At 40.1% G+C, this 19,155-nt stretch overlaps 1 protein-coding gene across 1 annotated transcript; it reads left to right on the forward strand.

Annotated features, from left to right (window-relative positions):
- The first annotated feature begins 6,907 nt into the window (after positions 1 to 6,907).
- ZNF470 (zinc finger protein 470) lies at positions 6,908 to 18,547 on the forward strand. The gene is made up of 6 exons (XM_012653617.1): positions 6,908 to 6,938; positions 7,598 to 7,732; positions 8,751 to 8,842; positions 13,846 to 13,972; positions 14,130 to 14,225; positions 16,495 to 18,547. Exons 3-6 carry the CDS (start codon positions 8,783 to 8,785, stop codon positions 18,363 to 18,365), a joined length of 2,154 nt encoding a protein of 717 aa, XP_012509071.1. The 5' UTR covers positions 6,908 to 6,938; positions 7,598 to 7,732; positions 8,751 to 8,782; the 3' UTR covers positions 18,366 to 18,547.
- Positions 18,548 to 19,155: the final 608 nt, after the last annotated feature.

Below are 19,155 nucleotides of genomic sequence, written 5' to 3' on the forward strand. Positions count from 1 at the left end.
TTAAATAGAACCCTGAGATACTGGCTTAGATCTTTCTGAGGTTCTAACAGAACATTCTGTAGTCATGCGCTTAGTTTATTTTTTAGAACAGTATTTCTAGAAGTATCCTGGATTTTATCTTTGCTTGGAAGCCATTTCTTGATTTTAGTATTTGCCATCTACAGAGGCTGAGAATTTTCAAAACCCTATGTTCTGGTTCTTTATTAACAGTCCTTTCCTCAATTTATATCTCTTCTTTTGCATGTTTCTATAAGCAGCAAGAAAACAGAAACAACAACAGCACATTTAACCCATGGCTTCCAAATCTCCTTAGCTAGATCACCCTATTATTCTTCCCACATTAACTGCTGATAATAGGCTTGATAAAATTTCTGCCACTACATAATAAGAATCCCACTTCTTCCAGTTTTTAATATGGTTTTTCTCACTGTTCGTTAAGCCTTCCCCAGCATTTAAGGTACAAAATTTCTGGGCAATCCCTTCTCTGTGCAAGTACTGGACAGACTCCAACCATCCCTACAAAAACTTTAGCACTACCTGCCTCAGGGAGACAGAGTTTGGAGATTGAGTTCAACCAAGTGAACTGCCTACTAAAACAAACCAAAAGTCAGCACTCTTCAAAGGAACACAACAGAAACTCTACAGTGTATTATTCATACAGTAAAAATTATTAGATATACAAAAAGAAGAAAACATAAGCCATATTCAAGAGAAAAAGCAACCAATATCAATCTTGAGATAATTCAAATATTTGAATTGGCAAACAATGTTAAAGCTCCTATATAATTATTCTAAATGATATAAAGGAAAATATGTTCTTAATGGGTGAACAGATGGTAATTGCAGCAAATGAGTAAATCAGTTTGGAAATGGAAACTTCAAAACTGAAAAATACAATATTTGTAAGTAAAAATTCATTGTATAGGTTTAACAGGAAATTATAGGTAGCAGAGGAGTCAATGAAGTTGATTATAGATAAATAGAAATTATTTAATCTGAAGCAGAATTGAAAGAAATTAAAAGGACTGAACAGTGCTTCAGTGATTCGTGATAATGTCAAAAGGTATAACACACATATTAATATAATTGGAGTTACAAAAGGAGGGGAAAAGGGATGGAATAGAAACCTGTTTGAATAGTGTCTATAAATTTCCCAAATTTTGTGAAAATTACATATTTCCACATTTAAGAATGTCATAAAATCACAAGCAGGATAAATACAAAGAAAAACCACACCTGGGCACATAATTATGAATCTGCTGAAACCCAAAGATGAAAAGAACGCCTTGAAAGTGGCCAAAGAAAAATTATGCATTACATAATTTTAATGATGGCTGGCTTTTATAATCAGAAACAGAGGACAATGGAATGACACTTTAAGTGCTGGGTGGGTGGAGCATTGGGAGAACCTTTCAATGTAGAATTCTACAGCCACAGAAAATATCCTTCAGAAATGAAGGCAAGATAAAGACGTTTTCAGATACACAAAAACTATGAATTTGTGGCTAACAAAGCTACATGACAACAAATGCTGAAAGGAATTTCCTCAGGCTTGATGTAAACATTAGATGATAACTTGGATCTTCAGGAAGAAATGAAGAGGACCAGAATTGGTAAATATGTGGGTTAATATAAAAACTTAACATTTATTCTTTCAGTTTTTAAAACTGTTTAAAACCATAGCATAAGTGATGGGGCACACGGAGAACTATGTGATCACAACATTCTTGTGTTTCAGGTGAAGGGGTAAAATGTTAACTTCAAGCACATTGAAAAGTTAAGGATGTATACTGTAATTCCTTCAGCAACCACTAAAATATATGAATGTGATATAAATGTAAAATAGACTAACTGGAAAGAGTCATAGCTAAAAGGTCAATAAATTAATTAAGATGGAATTCTAAAAAATATTTAGCTAACCAAAAGAAGTCAGAAAAGGAGGAATAAAGAAACTGAAAATAGGTGGTAAAAAAAGATAAAATAGCAAAATGATGAACTTAAATCCAACCATATATATAATTACATTAAATTCTGCTACTGTTGAACATAGTACTGGAGGTCCTGGCCATTCTCTAAGGAGAAAAAAGCAATTACGAGACTTAATGATAGCAAGAAAACAGATATAACTAGAATTATTGGCAGATAATATGAACATCTACCCATAAAACCAAATTAGAATCTATAAGAGAGGAAGGTTGCCAGATTGATGATCAGTTTACATAATCAATATTGTTTTACTTCCAACTCTTCTGCCCTCTCTGGTTTTAAATGGGAATTTCATATTATTCAATTTTCTCTCTTCTCTTAGTACATCAGTTACACTTTTTATTTAACTTTTATTGGGTTCTCTAAAGTTTGCAGTATTTACAACTAACCTAAGTCCACTTTCAAGTAACACTTATTGATACCCAGGCATTGCAGGTACCCTATAACAAAGAGTATTTCCAGTTTCTCCCTCCCATCCCTTATAATATTGCTGTCATCCATTTTACTTATCTACAGGCTATAATCATCAATATATTGTTGCTGTTATTACTTTGAACAGTTACCTATTAGATCAATTAAGAATAATCAAACATTTGCTTCACCTTAATTTATTCCTTCTCTGATACTCTTCCTTTCTTTATGTATATATGAATTTCTTACCTATATCATTTTCTTTCTTTCCAAAGAACTTCTTTTAACATTTTTTTTTGGTAAGGCAGGTGTACTGGTGGCAAATCCTTTTCACTTTTTTTTTTTTTCTGAGACAGAGTCTCACTCTGTTACCCAGGCTAGAGTGCCGTGGCATCATCCTAGCTCACAGCAACCTCAAACTCCTGGGTTCAAGCAATCCTTCTGCCTCAGCCTCCCAAGTAGCTGGGACTACAGGCATGCGCCACCATGCCTGGCTAATTTTTTCTATGTATTTTTAGTTGTCCGATTAATTTCTTTCTATTTTTAGTAGAGACGGGGTCTCGCTCTTGCTCAGGCTGGTTTCAACTCCTGAGCTCAAACAATCCGCCCGCCTCGGCCTCCCAGAGAGCTAGGATTACAGGCGTGAGCCACCGCGCCCGGCCCCTTTTTACTTTTATTTGACCAATTTCTCCTTCACTTTTGAATGATAATTTTTCCGGATATAGAATTGTGTCAGTGGCTTTTTTTTTCCTCCTTTCAACAGCTGCAATATTTTACTCCATTCTCTTTTTGCTTGATGGTTTCTCCCTCTTACTCTCCCCATTTCTCCCTCTCTCCCACTTTCTTTTCTCCCTCCTCCTTCCTTCTTTCTTTCAGAACTGATCAGTACCAATTGCTTGCGTGGTTTCTAATGAGTAGTCTGATGTGATTCTTATCCTTGTCCCTCTATGAGTAAGAGTAAGGTGTTTTTCCTCCCTCTGGCTTCCTTCAAAATTTTACCTCTGTCTTTGATTTTCTGTAGCTAGAATATAATACGTCTAGATATGTGTGCACATGTATGTGTGTGTGTGTACGTGTGTGTATGTATGTATTGGAATTTATCCTGCTCAGTGTTCTCTGAGCTTTTTGGATCTGTGGTTTGGTGTCATTAACTTTAGAAAATTCTCAGTCATCATTACCTCAAATATTTCCTCTCCCTTCTCTTTCTTTTCCTTCTGGTCCTTTGATTATATACATATTTCACCTTTTGTAATCGTCCCACAGTTTTTGGATATTCTAGTCTAATTTTTCCTCTTTGTATTTCAGTTTGGGAAATTACTATTAACATATATTCAAGCTCAGTCACTGATTTCTCAGCATGTCCACTCTACTGATGAGCCCTTCAAAGGCAATCTTCGTTTCCATCACAGTGTTTTCAATCTCTTACATGTCCTTTTGATTCTTACACTTTGCATCTCTCTGCTAACATTACCCATCTGTTCTTGCTTGTTGTCTACTTTTTCCATTATGACCTTAACATATTAATTATAGTTATTTTACATTCCTGGTCTGATAATTCCAAAAACTCTGCTCTATCTGAGTCTAATTTTGATGTTTGCTTTGTTTCTTTAGGCTGTGTTTTTTCTCAGCCTTTAGAATGACTTGTAATTTCTTGCTGAAAGCTGGAAATGATGTGCTAGATAGTATATACTGAAGGAAATTGGCTTTTGGTGTGACGTTTTACGTTATCCTGGCTAGGATCTGGGCTGTGTTTAATGTTTGCCATAGCTGTAGGTGCTGGAGACTTCAGTTTCCTCTGGTTTCTTTGTTTTTTTCCTTCTCCCTGTTTGGGTTTGCGTAAGAGCTCCTTCTTAAATAGAGTCTGCCTTGCAACTGAGAAAGCTATTACAGCAGAGTCCCCTCAGTGTGGTAGTGAAGTACTGGGGAAGAGAAGTTTCTGTAGTCTTATGATTAAATCTCATGTTTCTAGTGGGCTTGAGTCCTTGGGCTGTGATCTTCAGAAGTGTTTCTTAGCCTTTTTTCATCCTGCTGTTACTGAGACAGGAAGGATCTGGAGGGGCTAGAGCTGGCCAATTGCCTCTCCCCAGGTCCAATAAGACTCTAGAGTAAGTAGTTTTCCTTGAAGTGCAGGCATTTGTTATGGAGAATGCTCTGGTTACTCCTCCCTTCCCCCTGCCCCAAACAGGAGATTCTTCCTCCTTTCTTCATTGTAAGAACATGGTGGGGTTCCTGGAGAGTTCATGAGAGTGAGAGTGCCCATCTAAGATGAGGCCCCTAGGAGTTTTTAACTCACAAGTTAGTCCACACCACGCCTCCAGCAATTCATCAAAACTATCAATTAAGGGGGGCAAGGGCAATGTACGTAACCTAAACATCTGTACCCCCATAATATGCTGAAATAAAAAAAATAAAAAATAAATAAATTAAAAAAAAACTATCAATTAAAAGTGTCTACCAATTTATGTTTTCAGTGGCTTCTGCTTAAGGTAAGCTGATATTGGCTGCTATTTTATGTATTTGTGTATTTGCCTGTCTCTAAATTTCAGGGTGGCAGTTTCCTTTGTGTCCTCAGTTCTCTGATGGATCTAAGAAAAGTTGTTGATTTTCAGTTTGTTGTGAGTATGGGAGTGAAGGCTCCCAAGATCTTTGTATGTCAGAGCTAAAATGAGAGTATTAATATCATTTTTATCCAACTCAAATAATCAACCATAAAATGTTACAAACACTAAGATGCCATTTGCAGTTCCTTAAGGAAAGCATCTTCACGGCTAGACTTAGTTTCATTATGGAGTCTATGAAGTCTGAGGAAAATTGGATCCAGGAAAGCTGGAGTCTAGATGTGACTGTGTGGCCCTGAATGACTGTGTGTGGGAGGGTGACTTAGTCTTTGGGTGATGTGTGGTGGACCCATATCTGTGATGTGTCTTGGTCAGCTGGGGCCGCAATAAGAAAATACCATAGAGTGGGCGAGTTAAACAACAGACTGAATTTCTCACAGTTCTGGAGGCTGGGGGGTTAAGTGCTGGCAGCTTCTGATCTTGGTGAGGGCCCTCTTGACCTGCAGATGGCTTCCATCCTGCTGTGTGCTCACATGGCCTTTTCCTACTGGTGCATGAGCACAAAGACCTCTCTTTCCTCTTCTGATAAGGGCACTAATTCCATCGTGAGGGTCTCACCCTCATGGCCTAATCTAAACTCAGTTACCTCCCAAAGGCCCTGCCTCCTACTACCATCACATTGGGTGTAAGGGCTTCAACACACTCATTTTGGGAGGACACATTCAGCCCATGACATGCTGTTTCATGGTGAGACTGCTAACGCTAAATTTAGTGATTTTTTTTCCTTAGCAGGTACATGCCAACTCTCTTCGTCACTGAGGATGTATCCTCAACAGGACTGAAGCTGTGTGCTGTCAGAGATTCTAGCAGGGACAGACAAAACGGGGGGAGAGAAAGGGGAGTAGATTCCATCAGAGAGCGATAACTGGCTTGAAATAAAACAGGTTACGTATGCACACAGTCAGAAAGTCACAAATCACAAGTGCACAAAGCACCAGGCAAATGCAACTGTCTTCACTCTCCTGTCCCACAGGCGCCCCCGCCTAATCCCCGCCCAAGCCCCGCCCCGCCACCTAAGCCCCGCCCCTCTCCGTGGTTTTCCTCTCCTGAGGAAGCCAACACGCCTGCGCCTGCGCGCCCACGCCTCCTGCGACCCCGCCCACCACGGGCCGTCGCGCCTGCGGGCTGGGACGGGGCTCTAAGTTACCATGGCTGACAGCTGCGCCTGCGCACCGGGAGCCTGGAGACGGCTCCCAGAAGCGCCTGGGGTGCGGTTCGCCTGATGAGGGTGGCCTGTACTTCCAGGACCCAGGCCCGGGGCTGCAAGGTTTCCCAGGGACTCGACTCTGATCAGGAGGACCAGGAGAGGGCTGCCCGCGTTCAAGACTACATTTCCCAGGGGTCGTTGCGGCGATCGGACACGCCCACTTCCGGAAGGGTTTTGCCGGCGAGCGCACTTCCGGCCCGGCGTTGAGGGGAAGGACGCGTGTGGCTGGACGCCACTGCTGGTTCACAGCGTGCGGTGAGGTCGGCGTCCCGCCGGCGACTAGGGGTGGGCGTGAACGTGCGTGCGTGGCTCGGCCACTCTTTAACTGACCGGGCGTGGTGTGGGTGCGGGACCGCCGGGAGGAGGCGGCTATGCGTATGAAAGGGACTGTGCCTGTGTCAGAGGGGTCCGGTGGGCGGCAGGGGGTGACTGTGCGTGTCTGTGCTCGTGTCCCCGCAGCGTGCGGAAGACGGTGCGTCTTGGAATGACTGAAGCCCCTTACGTGACTGAGAGCAGGAAAGCCACCTGCAGGAGACTCAGTACCCGCCCCGCCCGCAAATCAACGACGCGAGGCCCTGGAGCCTGGAAGGTGCCCATGCGGGGCAGCTGAAGCTAGAGCAGTTCTCGGCCGCCTTACACGGAGGGGCGGAGCTCAGGACGCGTCCCCGCGTCCACGAGCCAGGGCGGAGCGGAGACCGTTGAGACTCGGTACAGAGGTAAGAGTGACAGGTGGCGTGGGTGCAGCTGCGAGAGTGGAACTTGAGGTTTGGGAGCTGTCCTCTAAAGCTGGTGGACCCAGGAGTCCAAAGATTTGGAGGGTCGCCTTGGGCCAGAGTGTGGATCTGGGTTTAGGGAGGGATCTTGACTTGCCCGGGGTCACCTAACCAGATCCGCCCCGCCCCACCCAGGCCCTTGGGGTGTCGCCAGGGAGCCACGTGGAGAGGACATTCCCTGTTACAACCTCTGGGTGCTCTGTTGCTCTTCAAGAAAGATCTCAGCATTTAGTTTTTTACCCATTTATTGCGGTGGGATGGGACTTGGGAAGAAGGTGAGATCGACAGCCTCATCTAGAAAAGCTGAGAAATTCCAGTCCTTCTATGGCATAGTCACTTTCTAGTCAACGAAGGAAAATATCGTCATTCCTTTAATTTCTCTCCCTCCCTCTGACCCTCCCCCGTAATGAAAGAGGGGAAAGAATTGCTGTTTATAGCCATATTGTTCTTTGCTTGTTGTCTTGCATGCAGGAATAATAGTTAATGTTTGGTAAGTGCTCACTACATGCCAGATGCAGTTCTAAGACCTTTTGGGAGTATTAACACCAAGCCTCACAACATTAGGAAGTAGGAACTACTAATACCTTATCTTCCTTTTATAGATGAGGACACTGAAGCACAGAGAGAGTAACAAACCACCAGTAAGTAGAAGAGCCAGGATTCAGATCCAGAACAGGCTGACTCCAGAGTTCCTCTCTGTGCCAGCTGTCATGTGATCCCATCAACAATTGCCTGAGGTCGGTATTCTTGACCACTTTTTGACAGTTGAAACTGACTCTGAGAAGGTTGAATAACTTCACAAGTTCATATCCCCAAACCTCCACTAAGCAGGTTTTGGGGTTTTTTCTTAAACTTTACAACTCTCAGTTTTTATGTAAAATGGGGATGATAATGTTATATACCTCACAGGATTGTCATACGATTAAATAAGCTTGTACCTATAAAGCATTTGGTATAGTCCCTGTCACATAATAAATGTCCAGTAAGTGTTCATTACTATCGTCATTATAATAATCCTTTGAGAAGGCAGTGGAGTTTAGAGGAAAGAAGCCAGAATTAATTCAAATACTTTATCCTCTTCCTGATTAAAGAAACTTGGCTCAGGGGTGTTAAGGAACCTCTTCAAAACTATAGCTTGTCACAAAGCAAAATAAGAACCTGAGTCTCGTGATGATTTTTGGTCTAATTATCTGCAAGCTGATGGGCTCTTTGTTGTAACAAAGGTAACACCTCTCTGGGGGGAAGATGGCATTCTCCAAGGAATTAAGTCTTACACACTCTGCACAAATCCTGGCCAGTTTCACAGGGGGCATATTTTCTGTTGTTTTCTGGTGTCTACCTCAGCAAATAACTTGGGTGGTAGAGTCGGGCAGACATAGCTTGGTGACTGGGTTCCATTATTTATGAGCTTCACTTCCCATGGCTTTCATAGGTAAAATAGTGACAATGTCCTGACTTTCTTTGAAGATTGGAGATTAAAAGAGAGTGTTACTATGTGCAGCGCACTTAGCACATGTCTGATGTTAATAAACGGGTGGCTGAGTAGGGGGATGGCAAGAGATGTGCTCAGCCCAAAAACCCAGAGCAAAGGGAAACCCCAGCTGTAACTGCAGGTCCCCCAACGAGTGCCTGGACTTGGGGCGGGGCGGAGGTGGGAGGTGAGGGAGGACAGAAGGAGCTGAAGGGAAGGGAGGGTTTCTGTGCTGTGGCCGTTAGTGGTACTTGGTCTCTCACTGCTCCTTTCTCCTTCTCCAGCTCTGCCTTCTCCAAGTATAGCTCTTCTCCAAATGAAGAGCCAGGAAGAGGCGGAGGTGACAGGAATTGAACTTCTTAAAGTCATGTCCCCGGTGAGTTAGTATGCCCTCTCTCCCTGCTAACATACGGTCTTGCTTTTCAGGATTTGGTAATGTATGTTTTCTTCTGAAAATTGTCTGCTTAAGAGTTCCACCCTGGGGCCTGTTTCCCATTTCCTGCCTTTCTGATGAGTGAGGGGACCAGGAGTGAGGGACAGACTGAGACAGCCCAGTGTGCTCTCAGAGGTTCCTCTTCTCCCTGCTCAGTGTTTATTTTTCACTGAAGAAACGACCCAGTCTGAGCCCTGCCCTGTGCTCAACCTTTTCTAACAAAGCAGAAGCATAGTCCTTGGAGAAAATTTGAAAGCTGCAATGTGCTTAGTCCCTAAGTCCCAGTCCTGGTTCTCAGAGAGCTCATAATCTGTTGGAAAAATGAAAAAGCAGTAAGCACTTACATAATGTGATAAGTATATGGTGTCTTTGGGTGAATTAGAAAATAATAGTGGCCCTTCCTCTGGACTAGTGAAGCTCTGTGACAGGCCACACAACCTGGCAAGAGGAAGTCTAATGTATTTTAGCTTCTTACTTCCTTAGTGAGAGATCCTTGCGTGGGGTAGAGCCTGCATAATCATGCCCACTGCTGAGGGGAGGAAGAGTTGGGGAGAATTTACGGAGTTGCATCTTGAAGGGACAGGCGGCATTCTGGCCAGAGCACACACAGGTTTCCCCTCCGCACTTGGCCACGGAGCCAGGAGCATCTTAAAAGGCCAGGGAATGTTCTACATCGTTTTTTCTTTCTGGGACGAATACCATAACCTGTTTAATCAGCCTCTTGTAATTCCATAGGTAAATTGTTGCCATTGTTTTGCTGTTTAACAGAGAGTCTTACAGTAATCATTCTTGTAGTTGCGTTTTTGCCGTCATCTCTGATTATTTTCTTTGACTAAATCCCTAGTTTTTCATTCCTTGTGGATTAGAGTTTATCAAACTGACCCTGTTCTGGAATATTTTTAATTTTAATATTTTTACAACCAACAATAAAAGTTTAAGTGCTGCAGTTCGTGTTCTGATTAAAGTAAACTGCTAACCTGGTTTCACTAGCAAATTCATCATTGTAAGAAATTATTGAATTTGATTTATAAGCTTAGAAAATTAAATAAAAAATAACTTGGAATAAATTTTTTTTATTTTATATCAGAGACACAACAAACAACTTATGGCAATAGCACCACACCTTTTCTTAGATACAGTGCCAAAAAGCATGCACTACCAATGGAACTTGTTTCTTAGAGCATTTAAACTTTTTAAACAAAAGCATTATTGTCATTTGCCAGAGGAAAATATTTTAAGAGTGGCAGAGTACAATTAATAAAGGTTAATAATATGGACTCTGGAACCAGACCGCCTAGGTACCAAATCTAGCTTCACTATATACTAGGTATGTTGACTTAATTTCAATTACTTAATTTTAGTTTCCTCAACCATAAAATGGGGATAATAATAGTACCTAATTTATAGGACTGTTGTAAGGATGAGTGAGTTAATTTAGTTTTAAGTATTTAGAAATGTATCTGGAATATGGTCAGCACTATATAAACGTTAGCTATGTAAGCTACTATTTGCTTATTGTTGAAGAATGACTAAGTTCTTCATATATACGTACATACATAAATTGAAGAACTACAGTATAATGTATGTTTGCATTTTATTTCCAGTGGAATAATAATTTTAAAAATAATTTACACTGAATTTGAGAGAGTCCTGGTTCTGGGTAAGATGGACTAAGCACACTCTACCTATCTTTCCCACTGACAGCTCCCATAAAACAAGGACAGCATGCCTGGAGCAGCAGTGTGAGGTCCTGAAAAGTAAATGCTAGCAGGCAGGATGGGGAAGAGCCCACAATTTGAAGTACCACCAAACTGTAGTGTGTTTACTTTTTTGTCCCTCTGTTATCTTCTGGTATTGTGGATTTAGCATACCCTGGAAGTGCGTGTTGGCATGAACACAAAGAGCTGGAGAAGCCCTCTAGCTCAGGCTCAAGGGGTGGAAAAGGGATCTCCTAGCGCTCAGGGGAGAAGAGGGGAGAAAATTTTCTTTTGGGGTGCAATGGCTCACTTCTGTAATCCCAGCCCTTTGGGAGGCTAAAGCAGGATCGTTTGAGCCCAGGAGTTAGAGGTTACATTGAGCTAAAATCATACCACTGCACTCCATCCTCACAATAGAGTGAGACCCTGTCTCTAAAAAAATAAAAAATAAAATATTTTATGTTTTCTTGTGTCCTGATAGTAGAAATGGGGGGTCTGCAAAACTCTGACACTCCGAGGGAAGAAAAATTTCCTCTCTGTTCAGAAAAGCTATGTTCCCAAGAGGGTGTGGTAAACCCTCTTTGCTTTTTTCTGTTTTTGTCCTCTCCCTGCTTGGCCCCAGGGGTGGGTACAGTCGTGGGAAATATACAGTGGAATGGAATGAATAAGCCCCAGGTAAGGCCAGAGGATGGATAAAGGGAGTCCTAGAGAAAATGAAAGTTACTGGAGAAATTAAGGAGAGGGAGGGGCTTTTCAAATCAATCACATAACATCGTTTGTGAATTCCTGCGCTTGCTCTGAGCTGCTCATGTGTGTGTCTGACCCCAAAGAGCGTACTAGCCTTTGAGAAGTGAACACAGGGATAGACCACGGTCCTGATCTCAGGCTGGCCACTGCTGATGCACAAGCAGGACAGGGACAAATATCACTGCACAGGTTTTGGAAATGGAGCTGATGTTGAAATACAGCTCACAGAAAGCTGGCTTGAATTTTCTGTCTAAACAAAGTATCAATATTCTATGTAGGATTTAAACAAGACTCAGAGTTTCATAACATAATACCCAAAATGTCCAGGATAAAATCCAAAGTTACTCAGCGAGGAAAAACCGGGAAAATCTCAATTCACAGAGGAAAAGACAGCAAATATTAACATTGATATGACTCAAATGTCGAATAAAGATTTTAAAGCAGCTATTAATTATAAAATGCTCCAAGTAAGGTTGGACACTCTTGAAACAATGGAAAAACAAAATCTCAGCAAAGAAATAGAAATTATAAACAAGATTGGAAAAATAGAACCAAATGAAACTCACAGGATGGGCTTAATGGGAAAATAGAGATGACAGAGGAATGAGTTAGTGAACTTGAAGATAAATAGAAATTATCTAACATGAACAACAGAAGAAAAGATCAAACAAAGTCTCAGGGCCCTCTGGTATAATACCAAAACATCTGACATGTGTATCACTGGAATTCGAAAAGGAGAAGAGAAAGCAGAGTTTAAAAAAAAAAAAATTTTTTTTGAACATATAATCATTAAACATTTCCAAACTTTTAATGACAGTTATAATAAACCTTTGGATCCATGAAGCTCAGCAAACCCCAATGTGATAAACTCAAAGAAATCCCTGCCTGGAAGCTTGATAACCAAACTGCTGAAAACTAAAGACAAAGAAAAATAGCTCACAAAGCAGCCAGAGAATAATGATGCGTAACACACAGGGCAACAGTGATTTGAATGACTACGGATTTCTTCATGGAAGCTTCCAAAGGAAGTAGAACAAATTTTTACAAGTGCTCAAAGAAAATAACTATCAACCCAGAATTCTATGTCCAGTGAAAATAGACTTTGGGAATGAAAGTGAAATAAAGTTTCTCATATGAAGGAAACTAAGAGAATTTATTGCTAGAATTCTGAAATGATTGCTAAGGGAAGTTCTTCAGATAGAAATTAAACCAGAAGAGAACTTAGAACATCAGGCTGAAGGAAGGGCGACAGAAATGGTTAATACTGTACGTAAATACAGTAGACTGTTCTCTCGAATTCTTCAAAATGTGTTCAATGGTTGAAAACAAAACTAATAGCTTAGACTTATTGAACAGAACAGTATTTGAACGTAGGTAGTCTGGATTCTGGAGACCATGTCTTGTCTTAACTACTGTAGTATATTGCAGGTAGATAAAATAAACTTTTATTGAAGTATTAAACCAAAGGTTTCACCTGTTCTTTTTGGGCTCTTCTTCTTCCTCTCTTTCCCTTCCTTCCTTCTTCACTATCATAGGCAACAACTGTTGAGCAGTCACTTTGTGCCAGGTACTTTATGCCTGTTTCTTTAATTCTCACAGTGCTACTGTGAGGTACATACTAAAATTATTCCCATTTTTCAGATGGGCAAACTGAAGCGCAGGGGAGTTAATTAACTTGGCTAAGATCACTCAGCTAGTCCATACCAGAGTCTGAATTCTTTAGTGTAATCAGACCTTTTTTCTAGTTTCATTCAAGACTGGCATTTACTTAAAACTATTTTACTTAGATATAAGTAAAATCACAAAATAAATAGAAAATCTGTCAGCATTCATGGAGTGGATCACCTTGCTGGTTGGTTAGGAAAGCAGCTCATGTAAGAAAGCACAGATTGCTCAACATGTGCTCATATCACACGATTTCTTCTGATACTTCCCAGGAAATTACCAAAAAACAACTTTGCAAATGTGTTCTTCTCTCCTAATACAAATATTTTTATTTCAAAAGAAAAGAGTCTTGCTAGGTGTTTTTCTTTACTTTCTTTCATTTTTTAGGCATACCTCTTAACATCTCAAGAGCACTAAGATTTCTTAGAAAATACTGTGGAGATTGAAATCATATTCATCAGGTCAGCAACTTTCCTTAACAGTCCCAGAGCTCTTTAATTTCTTCATGTAGAGAAGTGATTCAGCTCCTAACATAAGTAACATAATTTAGCACATGATTATATCCTGTTTTGAATGTAATCAACGTTTTTTCATGTGAGAATGTATTCTTACCACCATAGAATTGTAAATGTTTGAGGAGCAGAGAGTATCTCATTTTTTCTTTTTCCTAATACGTATTATATAGCTAGGTAGAGAAGCTGTCCAGTAACTACCTGACCTGGATCATTTAGACCCTTGGTGCAGTTGCTTAAGCACAATGTTTTTTCCCAAAGTAAGAACAGCATAGCTCTTTACCCTAGGGCCACACTGGGAAAAATTATATTTGTGTCATTTTAGGGTTTGGTGACTTTCAGAGATGTGGCCATAGACTTCTCCCAAGATGAGTGGGAGTGGCTGAATCTTGCTCAGAGAAGTCTGTACCGGAAGGTGATGTTGGAAAACTACAGGAATCTGGTTTCAGTAGGTAAGCCTACCTTCTTTCTTCCACTTCTCCATGACTCAGCAGTCTTTGTGCCTTTATCAGCATTTTCCTAGAAAATGGCCTTGAGACCATTTGGACTGGATCATAGCTCTGGATTACTCACAGCTTAACCAGTTTTTATATCTTTTTTTATATGCAGGTCTTTGTATTTCTAAGCCAGATGTGATCTCCTTATTGGAGCAAGAGAAAGAACCCTGGGTGATGAAAGGAGAGATCACCGGAGGCCTGTGGCCAGGTGAGTACAAGATACCAAGAGATGGAGAATCTATTTTCAAGATGTTCTTCTCTCTGATATTTGTTGTAAAACACTTCTCAAGCTCCCTCCCTAATTGAAACTTGTTCTAATACCAGTTTTTGAATGTTTCTTTTCTTCCCAACTGGTATGACTACCTCCTTTACCTTTACTGATTTCTGATACATACCAGGGTCTATTTCTGAACCCTTGTGCCACTGATACTTACCTAGTTCTGCTCAAGTACCATATTATGGTAAGCATCCCTGATTTTAAGCATTTCTGAATTTTTTAGACAAATTTGTGTTTAGTTTTTGAACTGGTTTAAATATTTTCCTTTCTTTAAAAGGTGAGTTTATTGTGTTAATATATATTGTATCTATGTTCTTCTCTCTGCCTTTAATTATTTTTATCTTTTTTGTTTCATTTGTTATTTGTTCCTTTACTTATTTATGAATGAGATAGGGTCCTACTCTGTTACCCAGGCTGAAGTGCAGTGGCCCAGTCATAGCTCACTGTAACCTCAAACTCCTGGGCTCAAGGGATCCTCCAACCTCAGCCTTCTGAGTAGATAGGACGCACCACTATGCCTGGCTAATTTTTAATTTTTGTAGCAACAGGATCTCACTATGTTGCTGGTCTTGAACTCCTGGTCACAAAGTGATGCTCCCACTTCAGCCTCCTAAAGCACTGGGATTACAGGTGCTAGCCACTGTGCCCAGCCTGTTATTTATTCTTGCTTTGATGTTTTAGTATGTCTGTGTTTCCTCTCTTTCCCCTTTACACCACCTCAGCCCTTGAACTGGAAAGGTTTTTAGTTCTATACATTGTTACCTTTACTTATGTCTTTATTTTTTTAAAATCTGTATTTTGAAATTCATCCACTTGAAATTCAGAACTTCATCTTTTGATACCCATATGAAAGATGAAGAAATTAGTTCACAAATATTACCTTCTTCCCCTATGTCCATCATTTCTCCATTTACATTGTACTCAGTGGGATTTTGGGCTTAGTTTATGCTATTCAAATTTTTTTTTCTTATTTCCCTATTTTGCTTCAGAGCTATTTTCTGGTTTAGAAAGCTAGATAAGAGACCGTGGATATATATTGCAAAGAAATGAGCCTCAATGAGATGGTCACAGTTTATTTTGTGGCTTGTGGGATGGCTTTTCCTGCTTTCAGTTCTTACAGTTTCAAGAAGAGTATTTTTGGTAGGTTACTGTAGCCCTAACTATGTACAGTAATAAATAAGAAATAATTAAAATAAATAAGCATCCAATTCAAGATATTAGGAAAAAAACAAAATGAATTTTAGTAAATTAAAATAAGTTATATATAGTTATTTTGTACTTCTAGAAATAAAAGTAGGAATAAATGAATAAGAAAACAGTAGATCTACTGAAAATAAATCCAGTCTTATATGTACTTCTTTAGAAAGCCAATAATATATATATGTCAGGGCAAATGAGAGAAAACACAAAAAAGAGACAAGGATAACCACAGATGCATAAGAACTTAAAAGAACCGTATGAATCTATTTTCCTCAACTCTGTAAATAATTCGAAAAACAGAAAGATGATATTCTGGGAGAATATGAAAATACAAATTAATCATAACTGACACCAGAGGAGGCAGAAAATTTAAATAGACCAGTTATCATGAAAGAAATATAGAAAGTTGTATATGAACTGCCTCCCCCAAGAAAAGAAGCCACATCCCCAAATAGTTTTACAAATTAATTTTATGTGAAACCTGTAAGGAAAAATATTACCAACATTGTTTAAATTATTCCAGAATAGAGAATAAAAAGTACAGCTTAAAATTTTTTGTTTATGAAAACAACATAACATTTGATACTAAAATCAAAATAGCACCAAAAAAGGAAATTACAAATCCCAGTTATGAATATGGATGTAAAGTCTTCAAAGATCTTATTAAAATAATACATTATAACCAGCGAAGATTTATTGCAGGAATGAAAGGATGATTGCATCACCTGTTCTTACCTAAAAACTGTTAACATGCTAAGGCAGGCACAGTGGTATGCCCTTGTAGTCCCAGCTCCTCGGGAGGCTGAGGTGGGAGGATTGCTTGAGCCCAGGAGTTCAAGGCCAGCCTGGACAACATAGTGAGATCCTGTCTCAAAAAAAAAAAAAAAAATGTACCTTTTGTGGGCCTCAGTAACTGTTTGATTCACTTGGTTTCATTTTTGAGGTTTCCATTCTTCTAGCATTTAATAAAGGAGACATTTGCTTTCTTAATATCTTTCAGACTTGGAGTATGTATGGGTGACTAAGGAATTATCTCCAAAGCAGGATGTTTATGAAGAAAAATTACCCCAGGCAATAATAATGGAAACACTTACAAGCTATGACCTCGAATATTCCACTTTAGGGGAAAACTGGAAATGTCAAGACCTGTCAGAGAGGGAGCCGGTAAGTCAGAGGACCCACTTTAGGCAAGAAATAATCACTCGTATAGATAACCTTACTGAGAAAAGAGACTACTCTAACAAATCTGGGACAGTTTTTCATCTGAATACATTATCTTACATAAAGCAGGTTTTTCCCATGGAAAAGAGGATATATAATTTTGATTCAGATAAGAAAAGCTCAAAAACACATTCAGTTGTAAAAAAACACAAGCAAGTCTATGGAGAAAAGAAACTTTTAAAATGTAATGACTGTGAGAAAATGTTCAGCAAAATCTCAACCCTTACTCTTCATCAAAGAATTCATACTGGAGAGAAACCCTATGAATGTATTGAATGTGGAAAGGCCTTTAGCCAGAGTGCCCACCTTGCTCAACATCAGAGAATACACACAGGGGAAAAACCCTTTGAATGTATTGAATGTGGGAAGGCTTTCAGCCAGAATGCTCATCTTGTTCAACATCAGAGAGTTCATACTGGAGAAAAACCTTATCAATGTAAGCAGTGTAATAAAGCCTTCAGCCAGCTTGCACACCTTGCTCAACATCAGAGGGTTCACACTGGAGAGAAGCCCTATGAATGTATTGAGTGTGGGAAGGCTTTTGGTGATTGTTCATCCCTAGCTCATCATCGAAGGATTCACACTGGGAAAAGACCTTATGAATGTATTGACTGTGGGAAAGCATTCAGGCAGAACGCTTCTCTGATACGTCATCGACGATACTACCATACTGGAGAGAAACCCTTTGACTGTGTTGATTGTGGGAAGGCTTTCACTGATCACATAGGACTTATTCAACATAAGAGAATTCATACTGGAGAGAGACCTTACAAATGTAATGTGTGTGGGAAAGCTTTTAGCCATGGCTCATCCCTGACAGTACATCAGAGAGTTCATACAGGAGAGAAACCTTATGAATGTGATATCTGTGAGAAAGCTTTTAGCCACCGTGGCTCCCTTACTCTTCATCAAAGAGTCCATACTGGAGAGAAACCCTATGAATGTAAGGAATGTGGGAAAGCTTTCCGGCAGAGCACACACCTTGCTCATCACCAGCGGATTCATACTGGAGAGAAACCTTATGAGTGTAAGGAATGCAGCAAAACCTTCAGCCAAAATGCACACCTTGTGCAACATCAGAAAATACACACTGGAGAGAAACCTTATGAATGTAAGGAATGTGGTAAGGCCTTCAGTCAGATTGCACACCTCGTTCAACACCAGCGAGTTCATAGTGGTGAGAAGCCTTATGAATGTATTGAATGCGGGAAGGCCTTTAGCGACAGCTCGTATCTCGTTCAGCATCAGAGGCTCCACACTGGCAAAAGACCATATGAGTGTCTTGAATGTGGGAAGGCATTCAGGCAGAAAGCATCTCTGATTTGTCATCAAAGATGTCATACTGGTGAGAAACCTTACGAATGTAGTGTTTGTGCGAAGGCCTTTAGCCATCGTAAATCCCTTACTCTCCATCAGAGAATTCACACAGGAGAGAAGCCTTACGAGTGTAAGGAGTGTAGCAAAGCTTTCAGCCAGATTGCCCATCTTACGCTACATAAGAGAATTCATACTGGAGAAAGGCCCTATGAATGTAAAGAATGTGGGAAAGCCTTCAGGCAGAGTGTGCATCTTGCTCATCATCAGCGAATTCATACTGGAGAGTCGTCCTCAATTGTTCCCTCCTCGCTCCCATACCACCAAGTCCCATAGAGCCATTATTTTAAATGGCTCTAGAATCGATTCACTTTTTTCCAGCTTATGTCCCATCATCATAGTCCATAAAGCGACCATCTTAATTTGCTTTCTGCAATTCTATAACTGTTGTCCCTCTTGCTTCTCTCAAGTACATTTTTAACATTTAGCAGCCTCTTTTAAAAATAAAAATGTATATTCATGTTACTCTCCCATTTAAAACACTTGATTTGAAAAACATGTTAACTAATCCATTTCAAGGGTTTAGCACAAAATCCCTGGCATATAGTTAGTGCTAAATAAATGCTAGCCATTAAGGTAAAGGTTTCCCTATGAACTGTCATATTAAACTGCAAGTATTAATAAAATTAACAGGTCAAACCTACAGATTTTGGAGCAGACGGAAGACTTCAAACAAACTCAGAAGTGAAAGGTTTGTGATGCACAAGGTAACATGGTAGTTCACCACTCCCTATGTAAGAATATAAGGACATGCGGCATTGTTGACGAGGAGCTCTCACTTTATCTGACACCTAGAGTAAGCCGGTTAGAAGAAAAGCATTTGTTAAAATGTAGGACTAGCCAGGGGATAGTATTATTAATAAAAACAAAATTAACTAAGAAGCCAAAAACCTTGAATAGATTAATAGCCATGAAATAAGCCAAAAAGTATAGTTCAATACTTTAATGTTTAAAAAACAACACAAACAATTCCCGTGGTATTTAAACTGTTCTAGAGTATAAAATAAAATGCACTAAAACTTCCCATCTTGTTCCACAAGGTTGACAAGACATGTAAAAACATAAA

Source organism: Propithecus coquereli, unplaced genomic scaffold (assembly GCF_000956105.1).
Source record: "Propithecus coquereli isolate 6110/MARCELLA unplaced genomic scaffold, Pcoq_1.0 Scaffold425, whole genome shotgun sequence".
NCBI lineage: Eukaryota > Metazoa > Chordata > Mammalia > Primates > Indriidae > Propithecus > Propithecus coquereli.

What these genes read in the sequence shown, in the direction of transcription:
- ZNF470 (XM_012653617.1), top strand. Translation starts at nt 8,783, where the DNA reads ATGAAGAGCCAGGAAGAGGCGGAGGTGACAGGAATTGAACTTCTTAAA. An exon ending in TTCTTAAAGTCATGTCCCCG is followed by an intron (nt 8,843 to 13,845) that starts GTGAGTTAGTAT and finishes GTGTCATTTTAG; the next exon opens with GGTTTGGTGACTTTCAGAGA. An exon ending in CAGGAATCTGGTTTCAGTAG is followed by an intron (nt 13,973 to 14,129) that starts GTAAGCCTACCT and finishes TTTTATATGCAG; the next exon opens with GTCTTTGTATTTCTAAGCCA.